Raw genomic sequence first — 21,610 nt, forward strand, 5'->3', positions numbered from 1 at the left:
AGATGAACGTGCCTGATTCCACCTGCAGGTGGATTGCCAACTTCCTGAAGGACAGGAAGCAGCAAGTGAGGCTGGGGAAGAATGTCTTGGACTCCCGGACCACCAGTATCGGTACTCCTCAGGGCTGTGTCCTCTCTCTTCTGGTTTTCTCCCTGTACACCAACTGCTGCACCTCTGATCACCAGTCTGTCAAGCTTATCAAGTTTGCAGATGACATCATCCTTATCGGACTCATTTCAGAAAGGGATGAGTCCGCCTATAGGCTGGAGGTCCAACGACTGGTGTCCTGGTGCAGCTATAACAACTTGGTGCTGAACACAGAGAAGACAGTGGAGATTATTGTGGACTTTAGAAAGAACACAGCCCCTTTCACCTTCATTAACCTGGCAGACACCCCCCATCGCCATAGTGGACACCTTCCGTTTCCTGGGAATCACTCCAACCCAGGACCTCAAGTGGAAGTCCACCATTACTTCTGTTGTCAAGAAGGCCCAGCAGAGGATGTACTTCCTGCGGCAGTTGAAGAAATTCAACCTGCCAGCAAGGATCATGGTGCAGTTTTACACTGCCATCATCGAGTCCATCCTCACCATCTCCATCACCGTGTGGTACGCTGGAGCCACCACCAGGGACATACAGAGACTACAGCGCATTGTACTCACTGCTGAGAAGGTGATTGGCTCCAACATTCCATCTCTTCAGGACCTGTACATCTCCAGGACACTCAAGCCGGATCAGAGCCGATTCTTCTCACCCTGGATATAGCCTTTTTGACCTCCTCCCCTCAGGCAGGAGGCTACGGTCCCTTAAGACCAGCCATAAGAACAGTTTTTTTCCCTCTGCCGTTAGCCTCATCATGTTGCTATCACCACGAACGACCCTGTGTTATGCACTCTGTTTGCACGGATCACATATGGATGTGTGTATATATATATATATATATACACATACATATATATATATATATATATATACATACGAGGTCTGTTAGAAAATTATCCAACCTTATTTTGCAAAAACCTCATGGATTTGAATCAAGCGTGCTTGCATGAGCTAACCTTGAACCTTCGTGCGCATGCGTGAATTTTTTCACGCCTGTCGATTGCGTCAGTTGCTGGTAAGCAGCATTTGTGTGAGGTCGTGTGTAGTGCTCTCAGTGGACTTTCATTGCAAGAAAAATGACGGAACGACTGGAGCGGCGCTACTGCATCAAATTTTGCCAGAAACTGGGCGACAGCCAAGTGGAAACCATTCGGAAGATTCAGACGGCTTTCGGTGGCGTTTCAGTCGTGTGATTATCCGAGAAATTGTGGAAGAGGTGGGCATCATTTCTTGGAGTCCAGCATGTCCTGTAAGACTTCAACACGAAGGTGCTTCTGCCCCGCCCTCAGCTTCGGCACGAATTTCACCGTCACTCTTTTCATGGCCAAATCTTCTGTCACAGTGAAATGTGCCGAAAAAGTGCTGATGTCCACCTCTTCCACAATTTCTCGGATAGTCACACGACGGTCCCGCATCACCACAGCGTTCACTTTGGAAATGACCTGGTCATTTCAGAATGTCGATGGCCGACCGGAGCGTGGTTTGCTCTCCACTGTTGTGCGGTCGTCTTTAACCAGTTGTACTACTCCTTAATCTGTGTGATGCCCATAGCATCGTCACCGAAAGCCGTCTGAATCTTCCGAATGGTTTCCACCTTTCTGTCGCCCAGTTTCTGGCAAAATCTGATGCATTAGCACCGCTCCAGTCGTTCCGTCATTTTCCTTGCAATGAAAAACCACAGAGAGCACGACACACGTCCTCACACAAATGCTGCTTGCCAGCAAATGTCGCAATCGACAGACGTGAAAAAATTCACGCATGCGCACGAAGGTTCAAGGTTGGCTCATGCAAGCACGCTTGATTCAAATCCATCAGGTTTTTGCAAAAAAAAAAAAACAAAAAAAAAAAAAACTTGTATTTTATAATAGGTATTTATATTTTATATAAATACGGATACTTTTCTAACAGACCTCATATATATATATATATATAGTGAGAAAAATAAGTATTTGAACACCATGTGGTTCAAATACTCCTCTTAGAAATCATGGAGGGGTCTGAAATTTTCATCTTAGGTGCATGTCCACTGTGAGAGACAGAATCTAAAAAAAAATCCAGAAATCACAATGTATGATTTCTTTTAATAATTTATTTGTATGTTACTGTTGCAAATAAGTATTTGAACACCTAACAACCAGCAAGAATTCTGGCACTCACAGACCTGTTAATTTCTCTTTAAGAAGCCCTCTTATTCTGTACTTTTTACCTGTATTAATTGCACCTGTTTGAACTTGTTACGTGTATAAAAGACACCTGTTCACACAATCAATCAATCACACTCCAACCAGTCCATCATAGCCAAGACCAAAGAGCTGTCTTAGGACACCAGGGATAAAAATGTAGACTTGCACAAGGCTGGGACGGACTACAGGACAACAGGCAAGCAGCTTGGTAGAAGACAACAACTGTTATGATTATTTATTAGAAAGTGGAAGAAACACAAGATGACTGTCAATCTCCCTCAGTCTGGGATTCCATGCAAGATCTCACTTTGTGGGGTAAGGATGATTCTGAGAAAGCTCAGAACTACACAGGAGGACCTGGTCAATGACCTGAAGAGAGCTGGGACCACAGTCACAAAGATTACATTAGTAACACATGATGCTGTCATGGTTTAAAATCCTGCAGGGCAGCAAGGTCCCCCTGCTCAAGCCAGCACATGTCCAGGCCAATTTGAAGTTCACCAGTGACCATCTGGGTGATCCAGAGGAGGCATGGAAGAAGGTCATGTGGTTAGATGAGACCAGAATAGAGCTTTTTGGAATCAACTCCACTTACCATGTTTAGAGGATGAGAACAACCCCAAGAAAACCATCCCAACCGTGAAGCATGGGGGTGGACAAATCATACTCTGGGGGTGCTCTTCTTCAAAGGGGACAGGACGACTGCACCGTATTGAAGGGATGATGGATGGGGTCATGTATTGCGAGATTTTGGCAACCAACCTCCTTCCCTCAGTAAGAGCACTGAAGATGGGCCATGGCTGGGTCTTCCAGCATGACCCCAAACACACAGCCAGGGCAACTAAGGAGGGGCTCCGCAGGAAGCATTTCAATGTCCTGGAATGGTCTGGCCATCTCCGGACCTGAACTCAATAGAAAATCTTTGGAGGGAGCTGAAACTCCAAACCTGAAAGATCTACAGAAGATCTGTATGGAGGAGTGGACCAAAATCCCTGCTGCAGTGTGTGCAAACCTGGTGAAAAACAACAAGAAACGTTTGGCCTCTGTAATTGCAAACAAAGGCTACTGTACCAAATATTAACATTGATTTTCACAGGTGTTCAAATACTTATTTGCAGCAGTAACATACAAATAAATTATTTTAAAATTTATACTTAGTGATTTCCGGATTTTTTTTTTTTAGATTATGTCTCTCACAGTGGACATGCACCTAAGATGAAAATTTCAGACCCCTCCATGATTTCTAAGTGGGAGAACTTGCAAAATAGTAGGGTGTTCAAATACTTAATTTCCTCACTGTATATACAGTTGTGTTCAGAATAATAGTAGTGCTATGTGACTAAAAAGATTAATTCAGGTTTTGAGTATATTTCTTATTGTTACATGGGAAACAAGGTACCAGTAGATTGAGTAGATTCTCACAAATCCAACAGACCAAGCATTCATGATATGCTTAAGGCTATGAAATTGGGCTATTAGTAAAAAAAAAAAGTAGAAAAGAGGGTGTTCACAATAATAGCAGCACCTGCTGTTGACGGTACAAACTCAAAACTATTATGTTCAAACTGCTTTTTTTAGCAATCCTGTGAATCACTAAACTAGTATTTAGTTGTATAACCACAGTTATTCATGATTTCTTCACATCTGCGAGGCATTAATTTTGTTGGTTTGGAACCAAGATTTTGCTCGTTTACTCGTGTGCTTGGGGTCATTGTCTTGTTGAAACACCCATTTCAAGGGCATGTCCTCTTCAGCATAAGGCAACATGACCTCTTCAAGTATTCTGACATATCCAAACTAATCCATGATACCTGGTATGCGATATATAGGCCCAACACCATAGTAGGAGAAACATGCCCATATCATGATGCTTGCACCACCATGCTTCACTGTCTTCACTGTGAACTGTGGCTTGAATTCACAGAACCTGGGCTTCGGAAACCTGGGCTTGCTTCACCGGGTTCTGAACAGTGATACTGTCATACCCACTGAGGTCCTTACCCTGGGTCTCCTGAACATCAGATCACTGTCCTAAAAATCTTTGTTGATTAATGATCTAATCATGGATCATCATTTAGATATGATTGGCTTATGTGAAACCTGGCTCAAACCCACAACTCTCCTTCCTCTGAAGGAGGCCTTGTCCACCGGCATACACATTTAGTCACGTGTCTCGTGGTGTGAAGCAAGGCAGGGACGTTGCGTTTATTTATAAATCTAGGGTTTCTTTATTAGGTGTTGGGGGTCACAAATATAATTCGTTTGAGCATCTGACTCTCTGTTATGCCCACGATGCTAAGTACTGTCAGGGTCATAAAACTGGAGCTCAACTATGTTATTTTGTCACTGTATATAGGCCCCCTGGCCCATATTCTGATTTCTTAGAGGAATTTCGTGTGTTCATCTCTAGTTTGTCAACTAGTGCAGATAACATTTTGATTATTGGTGACTTTAACATTCATATATAATGTTACATATAACATATAATACATATAATTAAGCTCTCTGATCCCCTTAGCAAATTATTTATGCAAATTGTGGATGCATTAGGATTCCTGGATCTGGTTCTTGCACGTGGGTTTGCTGTCACGAATTATCGACCTCTTGCCTCTCACATCTATAGTCTCAGACCATTCACTTATCAGGTTTACATTCACGCTGCCGCGTTTAGTGGAACAATAACCTTGTCTACTACTGTGGCATCGTATTAAACCCTCAACTATGACTGAACTTGAGGTTAGATTACCTGATATTTTAGCTTTGAGTCTGCAGAATGCTAAATCAGTAGACAGCTTTGCGGATAGTTTAAATTTAGCGCTTAAAACTACACTTGATAAGATTGTGCCTCTTGGGGCCACGCCCTCCCAAGGCACAGTCACCTTGGTTCAGTGGTTACTTGCGTGGCCTCAGGCAGAAGGCTAGAGGTTTGGAATGGAAATGGCATAGTTCCAAATTAGAGGTGTTCCGCCTTGTGTGGAGGGATGCTATTTTAGGCATGCACTGCCGGCCACAAAGCAGGCCTATTACTCTTATTTGATCAGTAAAAACAAACATAACTCAAAGTTCTTGTTTGACACGGTAGCATTTCTCATTCACGGCAGCCACCTGTTAGTTCTCCCTTTTCAGCGCAGGATTTCTTGGATTATTTTGAGAAGAAAATAGAAGATATTAGGCTGAGCATATCTCAGCTCGCCTCGGCCCAGTCATTAAAACCTACTATGGAGGTGGGTGCTACCACTGAGGTGTTACCTAGATTTACAGAATTTAATAGTATTTCATTAAGCATGCTGACGAAACTCATGGCGTCTATAAAAAGCAAAACCTGTTTATTTGATCCCATACCAACAAAACTGTTTAAGGACCTGTGGCCCACTCTTGGACCAACTGTGCTGGAAATTATCAATCTGTCATTAACCTCTGGATCTGTTCTGAAATGTTTTAAATCTGCAGTGACTAAACCATTACTTAAGAAATCTAATCCTGACCCTAGTGTATTGAAAAATTACAGGCTGATATCAAATTCTGGTATTCCGATATTCATCATTCTGTTCCAAAATTTTAGAAAAGGTGGTTTCACGGCAGCTCGTAGACCACCTCACTGAGAATGATCTTTTTGAGCCGCTGCAGTCTGTTTTTAGAAAATATCACTCCACAGAGACAGCGCTCACTAAAGTAGTGAATGATGATCTGCGAGCAATGGACTCAGACACCACTACGGTTTTGGTGTTGTTAGATCTCAGTGCTGTGTTTGATACCGTAGATCATCATACTTTGCTCGATAGGTTGGAGAATGTTTTGGGATTACTGGAAGTGCCCTTGCGTGGTTGACGTCATATCTGTCCAGCCATTCTCAATGTGTCTTGTATAACAACATTACCTCTAACCTTACTGACATGATATTTGGGGTTCCACAGGCATCCATTTTAGGCCCCTGGCTTTCTCCCTGTATGTAGTACCCCTTAGGCATATACTGTGGAGTTTTGGAATTGCCTTTCATTGTTATGCTGATGATACTCAGTTGTACATGGCGATAACTGCGGGAAATCTCACTCCCATAAAATCCCTGGAGGACTGTCTTCTATCAGTGAGAAGTTGGATGTCTAGTAACTTTCTACTTTTAAACTTTGATAAGACTGAAATGATGGTTCTTGGTCCAGTGAGACATCGGCAGTTTGACCAGTTGGCGCTCAGCCTGGGTTCGTGTGTCATACAGCATATGGACAAAATGAGGAACCTTGGGGTAATTTTTGATCTCACACTGTCTTTTGACCTCCACATCAGGGATGTTACTAGGACTGCTTTTATCCATCTGCAAAATATAGCAAGGATCCGCCCCATCCTGTCTATGGCTGATGCTGAGACTAGATTATTGTAATGTTCTATTTTCAGGGTTACCACAGTCCAGCATCAGGGGTCTTCAGCTGGTTCAGAATGTTGCCGCCAGACTTTTGACACGTAGCAGAAGGTCTGAACATATCACACCCATTTTGGCATCTTTGCACTGTCTCCCTGTCTCTGTGAGAGCAGATTTTAAGGTTTTGTTATTGACTTATAAAGTTGTTCATGGACTGGCACCATCTTATCTGGCCGATCTGGTGGAACTTTACGTGCCGGCCCGGGCTTTGCGGTTGCAGGATGTGGGACCTCTCTGTGTTCCCAGGGTGAAGAAGTAGTCAGTAGGTCAAAGAGCCTTTTCTCATCGTGCACCCACCCTGTGGAAGAGTGTTCCTGCGACCGTGAAGCAGTCAGAGTGCGTCGACATATTTAAGTCAAGACTGAAAACCCATTTTTATTCTTTCTTATGAATAGTTTTTATTTTTTTATCTGTTTTATTCTTTTACTTCTGTTTTTAATTATGTATTTGAAATTTTTTATTCATTTTTAATAATTTAAGTTTTATGTTGAATTGTTCCGTGTAAGGCGCCTTGAGACAGCTTTTGCTGTGATTTGGCGCATTAAAAGCTAATTAAATTGAAACTGAAATACACTTTTTTTTTTTAAGATAATGCTGACTGGAGTGTGATAAGCCCTTTAAGGACACCCAAATGATGTGTGCCATTTTCATCATGAATCATCACCTACAGCAGCAGGACATTTTCCAATGTGATCCAGCACACATGTTGCACAGAATACCAGCCATAACAAGGTAAAAAGAGCATCCACATAAATCTGGTTGGGGCAAACGGCTACTTCTGACAGATCTGAGTGGACCACAGGTCTGTCTGAGTGGTGGCCAGTAGTGTATAGCACCACCAAATGCTCTTTTTTAAATGTGGTCTCCTGCAATTTATAAGGGGTTTAATAGTCATTTTTCAATTGTGTTATTTTTGACTCATTGATTGGGGGAAGGGTTGGACAGTTTAACCAAAACATTATGGTTTCTGAAACATTTGCATTGTACTGTATATCACTTAAAGTACCAAAAACCACCATGTTTCATTGTAACAGCTGCTACAACATAAACGAAATAAATACCAATCTTACAAAAGGAGCAATGTAGCTTCCCACAAATGTTTTGAGACTGTACTTTAAGCAGCTGGCAGTAACAGTTGATGTACCAAAATTGTGATTTCACATCAAACTGATTTCTCATGCCCTGCTTTTCTGTTCAGGTCCAGTACTTACTTCTCGGGCAAAGATCCGGTCTCGTACCCGCTGATACTCTTCCTCTCGCTCTTCAATGGACTTGCTACGCCGCCCGTCCTGCAGTGGCACACGGATCTGACATTTGGGATTGTGTCAGATCCAATTACAATATGGAATTTAATAAACAGATCATTAATAACCTTCTAGGTTAGTAACTAAAGGAAATTGCCATTCAATTTCCCCACCTTAAACGAAAATGCAACTGCACTTAAAAAAAAAAAAGCTGCAGGAAATAACCACAAAATAGAATTTTATATTTACTCACAGACGAGCCACACTGTGCAACATGTAAGACAAAGGGACTTTTAAGTATCATACTTAAAAATACAGTGAGCCAATACCCTATTGTTTCTGTCCCATACTAGTCAAAGTATTGGACTGATACAAGAGAGATTTGCATTAAAAATTACACTAACTGACTTCTGTAAAGACAACACGTCAAATGCTAACAAGCGCACGTGAAGCAGTGTGCTTGGCACAGCTAAACAAAATAAAATCAGTGCAAAATGGTTATTTTGAGTGCAATAGGCATGAAGAAAGAAAGGAAAATAAAAGATCTGTGTGAGGTTTAGCTGCCAAAAACAAAAGTACCACTACTTCCAACACTGAACTTGAAGTGTGAGAACCCCACAACAGATGGCAACGAAGAACAACTGATAGCAGGGAAAATAAGAAATGTGTCTGAAGGCCAACTCCAGTTTAGGGCTGAAAATGTGGGATTTTGATCCTTAAAAGTATTACATACATGTTTCCTACATTTCTTTTCAAGTGTGCCTCAAGAGTCTTATTCAATTACTGCATTTACTTTTAGAATGGCCAGTAGCATACTCTATTGTCATGAAACAATAATTAAAGGAATGCAGCTTGGCAATTAAATATCACTAGCATCTTACCTGATTATCATCTTTGTCCATGCTACCATCATCTCTCTTGAGGATGAATTTTTTCTGGAAATCCATGTTACGCTCATCCTTAATGTGTTCAGAAAACCTTTGTTCTGGGCTGAAAATCAAATAAAGAACAAAACACAACACACTTTCATATTCACACTCAGTCAACAATCACTAAATCCCCTGCAGACAAAAAAGAAAATATATCCTTTACAAATAAATGAACCCTCATGTATTATTAAACTTAATTTTTCATGTTGAACAGAACTGATTGCTGGGGTTTGCCCTGGTTCCTGTTGGGTCTATCTGGTTCCTGCTCTGTTTCTCTTTCCAGGTGAAGCTGAGGTAAAGCTGACTGTGGCAAGTTTTCTGTTTGGTCGGTGCATCAGCTGCTGGTGATGTCACGGCTCAACCCTTGCTGTCAAGTCAGCACATGGGAGCTGTCTGAGCGACATCTTACGTCAGGGCTCCACCCCTCCTGTCAGGACAGCATGTGGCTCTGTCAGAGCAGCATCACACAGCTGATCATTATTCCAGTGGAGTGGGCATTCACAGCTGACGGTCATCTTGTCTCATCACCGCCAACATTTAACCTCGGATCTTCACTGGTTCAGGGCCAGAATCTCTGTGTTCCTCGGGGTTGAAACCAGGTGTGCTCCAACATCGCACCCAGCCGGTAACCTGGTCTTCTGTCTTGTCTGTCTGTGGTGTCCTTCGCCGTTTGTGGAGCTAATATCACCTGCCGTGTTTGTCCTGATGTGAGCCTTCGTGCTCAGTACGTTATCCATTGTTATTTTTCCGCTGTGAGCTACCACGCTCAGAATGAAACGTCGTGTTTTTCCTACCGTGATATTCCAGGCTTAGAATGCAACCTATCGAGTTGAGCTCCCATACTCAGAAAGTAACCTGCCGAGTTGAGCTCCCATGCTCTGAACGTAATCAGCTGTGTTTTTAATGTTACAACCTTGCAGGCTCAATCTGCCGTATGTTATTTCCTCTGCGAGTTTTCTGGTTCAGACATAACCGACCGTATATTCCTTAATGAGCTGTTAGATCTGTAATGTTAAAGTTATCAATCATATTTTTCCTGCAGTGTGAGCTCCAGCTCTTAATATTACCTCAGTCATTTAAAGTTGATCATTCGTGTTTTTCCACGGTCACACCTTAATGCCTTTTACTTCAACCCAGACGTATTCTGTTGTCCGCCCGGTGCGTCTTCACACACAGTGTTTAGCATTATCTGCTGTTATCTTCAGAGTCCGTTCTACTTTGTGCTGTTCAGCAATTCCAGCAGTAATTCATCCCTAGGAGTCCGTTCTACTCCACACTGTGCAGCTATATCAACAGTTATCCAGTTATCAGAGTTTGTGCACATCTGCACTGTTCAGGAACGATGTGCGCAGTAATCTAGCATCTCCACTGAATTGTTAAGTTATTTTGTGTTTTCAGTGATCAGATCTACCATCAGTCTGGAGTGGGTCCGCACATAGCTGCCAAAGTTCTCTGTGAATGTAGCTGTGGTTCTCTCTCAGGATGTAACCACCAGGAGAATTCTGACTCAGCTGTACTGCAGTTTGCAGTGTGCTCTACGAACGTCCGGTGCCATGGCATGAGGGGCAGTCATCGGACTTCATCTATCTGCCTCAGATGCACGCTTTTAGAGTGTGTCATGTTGAACTGAGTCTTTAATCCTGAACGTTGATCTAAACTCCTGAATAAACTGAACTTTGATCTGAACTCCTGAGTGAATTGAACTTTGATCCTGAACTAAAACTCTGAATGAACTCTGAGTGTAGTTTTGACTTTTCATTTCTAGATGTGTGCCCAAATGCACCTGTACAATCTCACCTGCCCTTTAATTCTCTTCCAGCAGTTAATCCAGTCCCAGCAGCTTTCCAGACTCGCATTCCCTGGTTCCAGTCCCAGTCCTGTTGTCCTGTCTGTCTGTTGTGCAGGTTCCCTTGGCCCATCCTGTCTGTCCCGTTGGTCAGGTCCCCTTGCTCCATCCTGTTGCCATCCTGCTGCGCAGTGCCTCTTTTGTTCAATAAACGTTTGTTCAATAAACTTTTATTTCACCTTGCCTGCCTTACTGCTCCCTGCATTTGGGTCCAACGTCCAAACTCAGTGTGGCAAATAGAACGGTCCGACCCTAAAATTGGTTCACCCTGCCTCCACTGCGCATGCGTCATTTCGGAGCTCAGCCACTCGTCTAAGACAGTTTCTTCACCTAAAGTGATCAAATGGCTTAATGGGATTTTTAACTATCAGAAGACAAGGTAAAACCTCTTAAATCATTCTAAAGTCAGTTTTAAGCAGAAACGAGGCGATACTCTGTGACGCTTTGAAATGACCGATTCACTGATTAACTGATTCCATCTGCTCAAAGTGATGTTAATCAGTGAAATCACCTGGTGGAGTGGGTGGTTGCAAAGAAAACCTAAACCCTCTTGGTCCTTTCTGGAATCAGTTTGAGACCTCTGCAGTGGGATCTTAATTAATGGAAATAACTATATATATACACACTGCAATACCAATTAAACAACTGCAAATTATAAAGGAGTCAATGCTCATATGACCAAGGGTATTTTAACAATGGATTATGTTACACTTAATTTAAGTTACACCGTTGTGTTTTGTGGAACAACATCACTTGCCTAACACACCCCACATATGCGACTTTACAAGATTTCAAAATGTGAAGATTGACATTAAATTTTCTGCAGGATACATGACCAGCATCAGAATTGAACTCACATGCGTGTGTTTCCAGTCTTGTTGATGATGACCGCCTTGCCTGTCTGATCCACATTGTGGTCCATGCCAAAGTAGGCAGCCACACGATGTAGCAGCATGCGATGGTAAGAGGTCATCTGAGGAAATTTCTTATACTGGTTGCTGCAGGAAAAGAAATAAGCAGTGACCTGCATCATTTTTTGTTAATTTTTTTTTTCTCAACTAAGATTGGGGGTGGGTGGCAGGGGTAGCCATTATACTTCTCATGCACACCAGCACAAGCCTTTTCCTGTTGTGCTGCAGCCTGTTGTCTCATTTTAACTCAATGACGCAGTCAGCCAATGATAGAACACTGACGTAGTACATGCAAATTCATTTTACTCAGGGAGTATGATAACTACACGGTTCCATATTTATCTCATGACCTCAAGAGCTTATAAAGGAATAGATGCAGAATTGCTAAATTTAAATACAACCGAGTGGTTATGAAGACATAGCTTACTTGTCGTCACTGATGAACTCCAGGATATCTTGTTCTAGTTTAAGCAGCATCATCCGATCCCTGTAAAGCCAAAGGGGAGGAAGGAGAGAGGGGCAGACAGTGTTTTTGGAGGTTAGGGGTGTCACTTGGTGAAGCAACAGTACACCATTACCAGTGCCATTTCAAGCTGGGCTATTCTCAAATTTATGTCACTTATATTGATATTTATTTGAACAGTCAAATGCAGTGACCCTGATGTGTGTTTGGGAACATAAAGTCATTCATGTAGCATCTCTACAAAGTATTCAGCACTTCTGAGCCTTCATATTTTGACGTTAAACCAAATTTTAAGAAGTTAAGCTTAGAAAGATGCTCTTTAATCTCAAATTCACAAAAAAACTAAACCACAACACACTCATAATGACATGAATATGACAGCATAAAGAAATGGAAAGCAGTAATGTCACACTTTCCATCTGATGCAAATACTCTGTCTACATCCACATAAACACGACACACTGTGAAGTGCCGTAACGTGTCCTTATCCAAAAATATCTGTGTCAATACTAAACCGTGTAAAAAATTTTTGTCGCCATTAGCAGCAGTCTTTTGTGCATCCCTCGTTAAATTAATGTTGATCAGTACCATCACGTGGCAGATCTTGGGTTGACACCTGCAAGAATGCATCTATGTTTATTTCTGTATTTTCTGTTCTTTCTTGTGTGAAGCATTTGTGGACTCTACACAGCACAGTCCGCCATTGTTTCATTTGTTACTGAATAAAATGGCTTTAATGGACAAAGCTGGGCTGTAAATAAAATTTTATTTGTAATATCATTTCTGTGTAATTATGAGTGCACTGATTATAGTCAATGGAGTGAATGAGGACCTCTATTAAAAATAGATTTAATGCAGCAAATGGACAGGGAACTTGTAAATAACAGGCAGATTAACAACCAACAAAGATCCCCCCCCAAAGTGATTTGCTCATATGAGACAAATAATGATGCAGGCACTTTTTGCCACCATTATCTTCAGGTACATCCCACCTTTGAGGTAAGGCAATATTTGCTATTATGCACATCATTATGTGATGCATGCTGTATTTAAAAATCCAAATATACCACATCTTTGACACACATAATTAAAACAAATCAAAATATGTTATTTTAAAATCTAACTTTGAAAGAGGTTATTTTATTGTGACAATTTTCACAACAGAGTGACAGACAAATTGACAAACCTGGAGATGTTAATGTTTAATATGCGCTTATTTGGGGAAAATTTTTTTTCTTTAAGGTTTATCATATTTAAATAACCTATGAACATTCTTTATTCATCGTGTGCGTAAATACAGTGAGGCAAATAAGTATTTGATCCACTGTCAATTTTCAAAAGCCGACACTTCTCATTCGTCAACTTTTTCTCAATGATTTGTGACTTTTGGACTTTTTTCCTTTGTTCAGTGATCGCCGTGTGCCGTGTGACCGGGCCTTAAGGGCACCAGGAATAAAAGGCTGGGATGGGGACAGGACGACTGCACCATATTGAAGGGAGGACGAATGGGGTCATGTATCGGAAGATTTTGGCAAACTACTTTTTTCTCTCAGTAAAAGCATTGAAGATGGGTCATGGCTGGGTCTTCCAGCATGACAATGACCCCGAAACACACAGCCAGGGCAACTAAGGATTGGCTCCGCAAGAAGCAATTCAAGGTCCTGGAGTAGCCAAGCCAGTTTCCAGACCTGAACTCAACAGAAAACCTTTGGAGGAAGCTGAAACTCGAAGCCTGAAAGTAGGGATGGGACCAATCCGATCCCGGATCAGTATCAGGTTCCAACACGACGTAAGTCACATATTGGAAAATACCTATCCAACCCGCGACATTTTCCAATACCGGAGAAGAGCCACTGTGAATCCTCTGAACTGCTATTTGCTCTCTGCTTGTTTACTGCCGAACGGGAGGAGGGGAGGTTTTTGAAGTCGGGCTGTTTAAGAGAGCTCTCTTCCACAGTGTTCTAGCTGCGGTTAACGGCAAATTTCTGCCTGGCTCTCGGATTCAAATTGTCTGTTCACCGAACACCGATTTTTCCGACGAATTAACTGAAATGCTGTTGAAAACGTGTGCTAAAACGTTAGCCGCTTCATTGTCCCGAGGCTGTAAAACGCTATGAAAAGCCAGCTCAGCATGCAGCCAAGTAGGAACTGAACAGAGATTCTGTCCGCTGGAAGGGAAAAAATGTCTCCATTAAAATCCTGCGTGTCGATGATGATACACCAAAGTTTACGCAGCAAACAAACTTCATTGGGAATTCTTTGTGTTTTGCTGTTAAAGCAGCTTTCTATGCAGAATCATCAACTCCTGGGCACTATAAAGGGCTTTTCACAATAAGCGTGCATCACTCTAAAACACATTATTGTCAGTGAGAAGTGTTGCAGCGTGGCGCGCAAAAAGTAAGCTTGCTCAACGCTCAGTCAAGAGTGCACACCGTTGCTTGACATCAAACAAACTGCGGTCAAAGTTCAACTCAATTCAACTTTAACCACTGCGTGCTGTGACATATACTCAACAAAAATATAAACGCAACACTTTTGGTTTTGCTCCCATTTTGTATGAGATGAACTCAAAGATCTAAAACTTTTTCCACATACACAATATCACCATTTCCCTCAAGTATTGTTCACAAACCAGTCTAAATCTGTGATAGTGAGCACTTCTTTGCTGAGATAATCCATCCCACCTCACAGGTGTGCCATACCAAGATGCTGATTAGACACGATGATTAGTGCACAGGTGTGCCTTAGACTGTCCACAATAAAAGGCCACTCTGAAAGGTGCAGTTTTGTTTTATTGGGGGGGGATACCAGTCAGTACCTGGTGGGACCACCATTTGCCTCATGCAGTGCAACACATCTCCTTCGCATCATCCGTGAAAAGAACACCTCTCCAACATGCCAAACGCCAGCGAATGTGAGCATTTGCCCACTCAAGTCGATTACGACGATCAACTGGAATCAGGTCGAGACCCCGATGAGGATGACGAGCATGCAGATGAGCTTCCCTGAGACGGTTTCTGACAGTTTGTGCAGAAATGCTTTGGTTATGCAAACCGATTGTTCCAGCAGCTGTCCGAGTGGCTGGTCTCAGACGATCTTGGAGGTGAACATGCTGGATGTGGAGGTCCTGGGCTGGTGTGGCTACACGTGGTCTGCGGTTGTGAGGCTGGTTGGATGTACTGCCAAATTCTCTGAAACGCCTTTGGAGACGGCTTATGGTGGAGACATGAACATTCAATACACGAGCAACAGCTCTGGTTGACATTCCGAGACGGCTTATGGTGGAGACATGAACATTCAATACACGAGCAACAGCTCTGGTTGACATTCCTGCTGTCAGCATGCCAATTGCACACTCCCTCAAATCTTGCGACATCTGTGGCATTGTGCTGTGTGATAAAACTGCACCTTTCAGAGTGGCCTTTTATTGTGGGCAGTCTAAGGCACACCTGAACAATATTTGAGGGAAATGGTGATATTGTGTATGTGGAAAAAGTTTTAGATCTTTGAGTTCATCTCATACAAAATGGGAGCAAAACCAAAAGTGTTGCGTTTATATTTTTGTTGAGTGTAGCTTTGCACGTCTAACAGAAACAAGGCATCAGGCCAAAACAGGCCAGTGTAGAGCTGTGTGTCAGAGGAGCATCAGAACTAATTTATACAGCTGTTTTCTAAAGAAAATCCTTACAAACTTTTTTTTTTTGGGGGGGGGGGGGGGTATACCGTATTTTCTGGAGATTATTTTTTTTTTTTTAACTAGTTTGGGAGGCGCTCCATCTTATACTATGGCATGCCTTATGCCGCGTTCACACCGGGCGCGATCAGACGCTACAAATTTGCACCTCCTTCGCCCGGTGTGTTGCTCTGCTTTTGCTGCGAAAATTCGCCCCGGTGCGTCATCAAATAGAAGGTGCTTCCATTCCGCTCGCCGGCTCCGGTTTTCAGTCAAGTTAACATGACGGACCTTGATCACACGGAGCGAGTTGTTGTGGAAAGCTCCCAATACAGGGAGTATTTGCTGCAGGAGCTGCGTCTGGATGACGGCTGCTTTCAGCAGTGTTTCCTCCTCTGCGGGACCCAGCTTGAGGACCTCCTGTCCCGTTCACGCGCGCACATGTAAACAATTTAAAAAAAAAAAAAAAAAAAAAGAAACTCTGCTCCCTGCAGCTTGCTCTTCCCCCAAAAACTCTGTCATAATTGTATTTAGAAACCAGTCACCATTTGTTTTATTATACATCTGTGTAGTTAAGTAAAATAATCTCCACAGACGATTCACTCGCACGCGCACGTAAACAAAAAAAAAAAAAAAGAAACTCCGCTGCTTGCTGCTGTAGTGCTGCTGCTCGCTCCAAAAACTCTGTCATGATTGTGAAATAAAGGACAAAAGAGACATAAGTCCTGCTCACAGGCTGCTACCAGATACAGGACATGTTCACAGCCTCAGTCAAACTCCAGACATCTCCATGTCACTACATACTCAGTCCCTGATTGGTCATCGCGGCGCGACGAGACGAAAAAGTTCAGATTTTTCAACTTGCGGAGGAGGGCAACGCGACGCAATATCGCGCCACAAACGCGCAAAACGCTCAAAATCGCTTCACTCGCGTCGCGCAGTTTGGCGCCAAAACATGTCCTTACATAGGGATTACATGGCAACCTGTGGCTGCAGTCGCTCACGTCGCGCCCAGTGTGAACGCAGCATTAGATACAGAAAATTCAGAATAAACTCCAAATAATAAAAGAATAAACGCTGGTAAAGGCCCTGTCACAACTTGACAATTTAGCCTCCGTATACCGGCCATCTTAAAAACGCTGGCACACACTGGCGTACTTCTAATAAATTAATGCAGCTGTCACACCTTGACAATTAACCAGCGTATGCAGACAGCCCCGTTTCCACCCAGTGGTTCGGGACGGTACTACACAGTGTGGTGCAGGTCAGAAACAGTAATTTAACATTATTATTATTTTTTTTTATCTTGGCGGACCATTTTCACTGTGTACGGAATGTTGATGAGTGGACTTACTGTGGTAAATGCTGCCGTGAATGAATGAAGTGCTATGACTCTAAACATTTAAAGTGCCGTCGCTGTCGTCTGATCAGACCTGATCTGGTCATTAGACTTGAATAATGAAACGCTGTGATGATTTATACTTTTAAAGCACCAGTCGACTGCGATCAGGTGTGATCTGAATGAAGTGCTGTGTGATCTGTCGGTGTGATGATCACGGACAGCGACAGCGCTTTAAAAGTTTAAATCATCACAGCGCTTCTGTGGGATCTGAGTGCGACACCAGCATGAGAAATGTACTTGGAGTAGAAAAACCATGAAGGACTTTAAAACGCCACGTTTCCAGCCACAAATTAAAGTATTTTCAGACATCATTTTCAAAAATCAGGCACTTTATGTTGATTCATGTACATCTGTGAAGGTGAATTGGACCGAAATGAACAGGTCAGATCACTCCGTGTGAATGAAAGTCTGTCTGCATGAAGACTGCAGGTTTCAGCCAATCAGTGGCCAGCATTAATGGAGGTATTTAGACTTATGAGTAAATTACAAGAAACGTGTGCTAGCAAACATATAATTTACCTACAACCTACGTCCCGCATGTTTGGGACGTATGAGTCTTGCATGCGCTGAAAATTTTCAGCATGCTCAAAATTTTTTTGAGGAGCTCAGTTTATTAGGACATATATCAGTGAGTATCAGCATGTTTCAACATGCTCTTAACTTATAAAAACTTACCCTTAACTTATTGGCCTTATCCCAGTGTTTAATCAATTTGGCATACGTTGGCTAAATCGTGAAGGCGTGACAGGGCCTTAATAAAAATACACTACAGCAATGCAGAAAAATCCCAAATTAAAGACCTCAAAACACAGAAAAAGGTGTGACTTGCAGTGGGTGCTTCAGTCTTTCCAGATACCAGGGCTCAGAGTAGCTGCATTTCTTCCACTGAGACTGATTTTACAGTAACTGCATCAAAATTAATGCAGTTATCACATTAAAACCAAGTCATCATGACACAAAATCCAAATTCTGCAAACTCTGCAATTAATGCGCAGCTCATATGCATTCCAAACCATTGGGGTGGGGGTGGGGTGTCCATACAGATCATGGATCAACAGTGATCCAGTACACCACTAGTAGACAGCCCGTGAGAGTGCTTTACAATGACGCTTCATATTCACCGTAACATCTCAACTAACTTTCAACCCATTTTGGAGCGCAGTTCCATACCTGGGATTGTTTTTCAGTGTGTTGACCAGAAACTCATGAACATCAATTCCTGTGGAGTCCGTGTACTCTTGACTGGAGTCTGGGGGGGGGCACAGAAGGAAAAAGGAGACAGCCGATCAAGAGAAAAGAAGAGGGTTTGTGTCAGGACAGGAAAACGGGGAAATAATAATAAAACTAAAATCTTTGCAAATGTTTGTGTTTCTGTGAAGGATCAGAGAGAAAAAATAAAATCTGAATCTACAACCCCTGGCAAAAATTATGGAATCACTGGCCTCGGAGGATGTTCATTCAGTTGTTTAATTTTGTAGAAAAAAAGCAGATCACAGACATGACACAAAACTAAAGTCATTTCAAATGGCAACTTTCTGGCTTTAAGAAACACTATAAGAAATCAGGAAAAAAAATTGTGGCAGTCAGTAACGGTTACTTTTTTAGACCAAGCAGAGGGAAGAAATATGGAATCACTCAATTCTGAGGAAAAAATGATGGAATCATGAAAAACAAAAGAACGCTCCAACACATCACTAGTATTTTGTTGCACCACCTCTGGCTTTTATAACAGCTTGCAGTCTTTGAGGCATGGACTTAATGAGTGACAAACAGCACTCTTCGTCAATCTGGCTCCAACTTTCTCTGATTGCTGTTGCCAGATCAGCTTTGCAGGTTGGAGCCTTGTCATGGACCATTTTCTTCAAATTCCACCAAAGATTTTCAATTGGATTAAGATCCAGACTATTTGCAGGCCATGACATTGACCCTATGTGTCTTTTTGCAAGGAATGTTTTCACAGTTTTTGCTCTATGGCAAGAGGCATTATCATCTTGAAAAATGATTTCATCATCCTCAAACATCCTTTCAATTGATGGGATAAGAAAAGTGTCCAAAATATCAACGTAAACTTGTGCATTTATTGATGATGTAATGACAGCCATCTCCCCAGTGCCTTTACCTGACATGCAGCCCCATATCATCAATGACTGTGGAAATTTACATGTTCTCTTCAGGCAGTCATCTTTATAAATCTCATTGGAACGGCACCAAATAAAAGTTCCAGCATCATCACCTTGCCCAATGCAGATTCGAGATTCATCACTGAATATGACTTTCATCCAGTCATCCACAGTCCACGATTGCTTTTCCTTAGCCCATTGTAACCTTGTTTTTTTTCTGTTTAGGTGTTAATGATGGCTTTCGTTTAGCTTTTCTGTATGTAAATCCCATTTCCTTTAGGCAGTTTCTTACACTTCGGTCACAGACGTTGACTCCAGTTTCCTCCCATTCGTTCCTCATTTGTTTTGTTGTGCATTTTCGATTTTTGAGACATATTGCTTTAAATTTTCTGTCTTGACGCTTTGATGTCTTCCTTGGTCTACCAGTATGTTTGCCTTTAACAACCTTCCCATGTTGTTTGTATTTGGTCCAGAGTTTAGACACAGCTGATTGTGAACAACCAACATCTTTTGCAACATTGCGTGATGATTTACCCTCTTTTAAGAGTTTGATAATCCTCTCCTTTATTTCAATTGACATATCTCGTGTTGGAGCCATGATTCATGTCAGTCCACTTGGTGCAACAGCTCTCCAAGGTGTGATCACTCCTTTTTAGATGGAGACTAACGAGCAGATCTGATTTGATGCAGGTGTTAGTTTTGGGGATGAAAATTTACAGGGTGATTCCATAATTTATTCCTCAGAATTGAGTGAGTCCATATTTTTTCCCTCTGCTTGGTCTAAAAAAGTAACCGTTACTGACTGCCACAATTTTTTTTCTTGATTTCTTATAGTGTTTCTTAAAGCCAGAAAGTTGCCATTTGAAATGACTTTAGTTTTGTGTCATGTCTGTGATCTGCTTTTTTTCTACAAAATTAAACAACTGAATGAACATCCTCCGAGGCCGGTGATTCCATAATTTTTGCCAGGGGTTGTATAATAAAATCTGATGTCTTTCCAAATGGTTCATCAGTGACTTTCACAGGGCTAAAACCTGTGTCATGGTTGAAAAGTGTAGGAACAGTGATCTGCTTTGTCTGCTCTCAGTCTGTTAAAATTAGAAGAGCACATCTTGTGCAAGCATTATTTTACAGAATTAGTCAAATAAAGTACCACAATACTGTGCAGCATTCACAAAATGCATCTTACCACGTGATAACATCTTCCTTGGAGTTTTGTCCTTTTTCTCTTCATTTTCATATTCATCTTTAGAGAACTTCTCCTCTTCCTTATCTGATGGACAGCTGACATGAAGGTGGATGATGTCCTGGAGGAAGGGGGAAAAAAGCACAATTCATTTCAACAGAAAAGCTGGCGAATTTTTTAATCTGTCAAGCAGCATTGATTCTACACAAAGTAGAATGTCATGAAATAAATTAAAAGGCAGAATAACTGCAGGGCAAAATTTGTAATATTCTGAACAACACTACCGACTCTGGAGGCCCATCAATTGAAAATGGACCACAGGACTCCTCACACACTGCCAGACTTCGCACCAACTTCAGTTTGGCATTAGACTGGAAAAAAGATAAAAGGTTTCTTTTTAAGACAATCAGGTTGATCATAGCTAAAACCAGACTGCTACAAGGTGGCTGCAAGCCCAAAAACAGGACACCATAGCTAGGACTCAGACAAGTACTGTCTAAAATGAAGTCTTATTCATGGAGGGTGATGTAGTGTCAATCTGAAAATACAACAATTAAAAAGTCTTTAATATTTAAGCCACTTGCATCATCTTCTGAACAAGTTGATGTCTGATTCTAAGGTTTGTATTCTCAACATTGTAATCTGAAGTCAGATGTAACAATGATTACAAAAAATTTGAAACCAGATATTCAGACATCACTACAGAAGGGCACACACACCTCCAAATTCTTGTTCATTAAAAAAAAAAACTCTATCAGTACACCAAGTCGCTGTTGCACTACATGCCAGCACGCTTTCCTCTTTTGATGAAGATAAAGCTATAGTGCAAGAAGAATAACAAAAAAAACAGGACTGACAGTCACAGCCTACATTCTATAGATTACAAGCATTTATCAAGGAATTTACATAACAAAAAAGGCCACAGTCAAAGCCAGCAGCAAACTGAGTCTGTACTGATGTCAAGAGAAGCATTTTTCCTTCATTATTCTCTGATTTGGATTTTTGCAGTATGCAGTAGATATCAATATGCTCTACCAAACAGTTGAGTTCAACAGAAGGAGTTATCTTGGAAATACGCCAATTTGCTTTCAAACAAATCTAAAAATCCAAGATCACGGGCTTGTGTTTCAACGCCAA

General features: G+C 41.9%; 1 protein-coding gene across 8 annotated transcripts in view; it reads right to left on the bottom strand.

Moving 5' to 3' along the window:
- LOC117506605 (R3H domain-containing protein 2) overlaps positions 1-21,610 on the bottom strand; it is a 207,404-nt gene that overhangs the window by 75,104 nt on the left and 110,690 nt on the right. For 6 of the 8 annotated variants that reach the window (XM_034166127.1, XM_034166123.1, XM_034166126.1 and 3 more), the window contains 7 exons: positions 20,758-20,844; positions 20,477-20,594; positions 18,338-18,416; positions 12,057-12,116; positions 11,576-11,716; positions 8,825-8,933; positions 7,911-8,006 (listed from right to left, as the gene is read on the bottom strand). In XM_034166127.1, the coding sequence (XP_034022018.1) occupies positions 7,911-8,006; positions 8,825-8,933; positions 11,576-11,716; positions 12,057-12,116; positions 18,338-18,416; positions 20,477-20,594; positions 20,758-20,844 (690 nt within the window). The remainder of the gene's footprint in view (positions 1-7,910; positions 8,007-8,824; positions 8,934-11,575; positions 11,717-12,056; positions 12,117-18,337; positions 18,417-20,476; positions 20,595-20,757; positions 20,845-21,610) is intronic. The other 2 variants (XM_034166125.1, XM_034166122.1) reach the window with 1 other exon arrangement.

The sequence above is a fragment of the Thalassophryne amazonica genome, chromosome 3 (genome assembly GCF_902500255.1).
Source record: "Thalassophryne amazonica chromosome 3, fThaAma1.1, whole genome shotgun sequence".
Lineage (NCBI taxonomy): Eukaryota > Metazoa > Chordata > Actinopteri > Batrachoidiformes > Batrachoididae > Thalassophryne > Thalassophryne amazonica.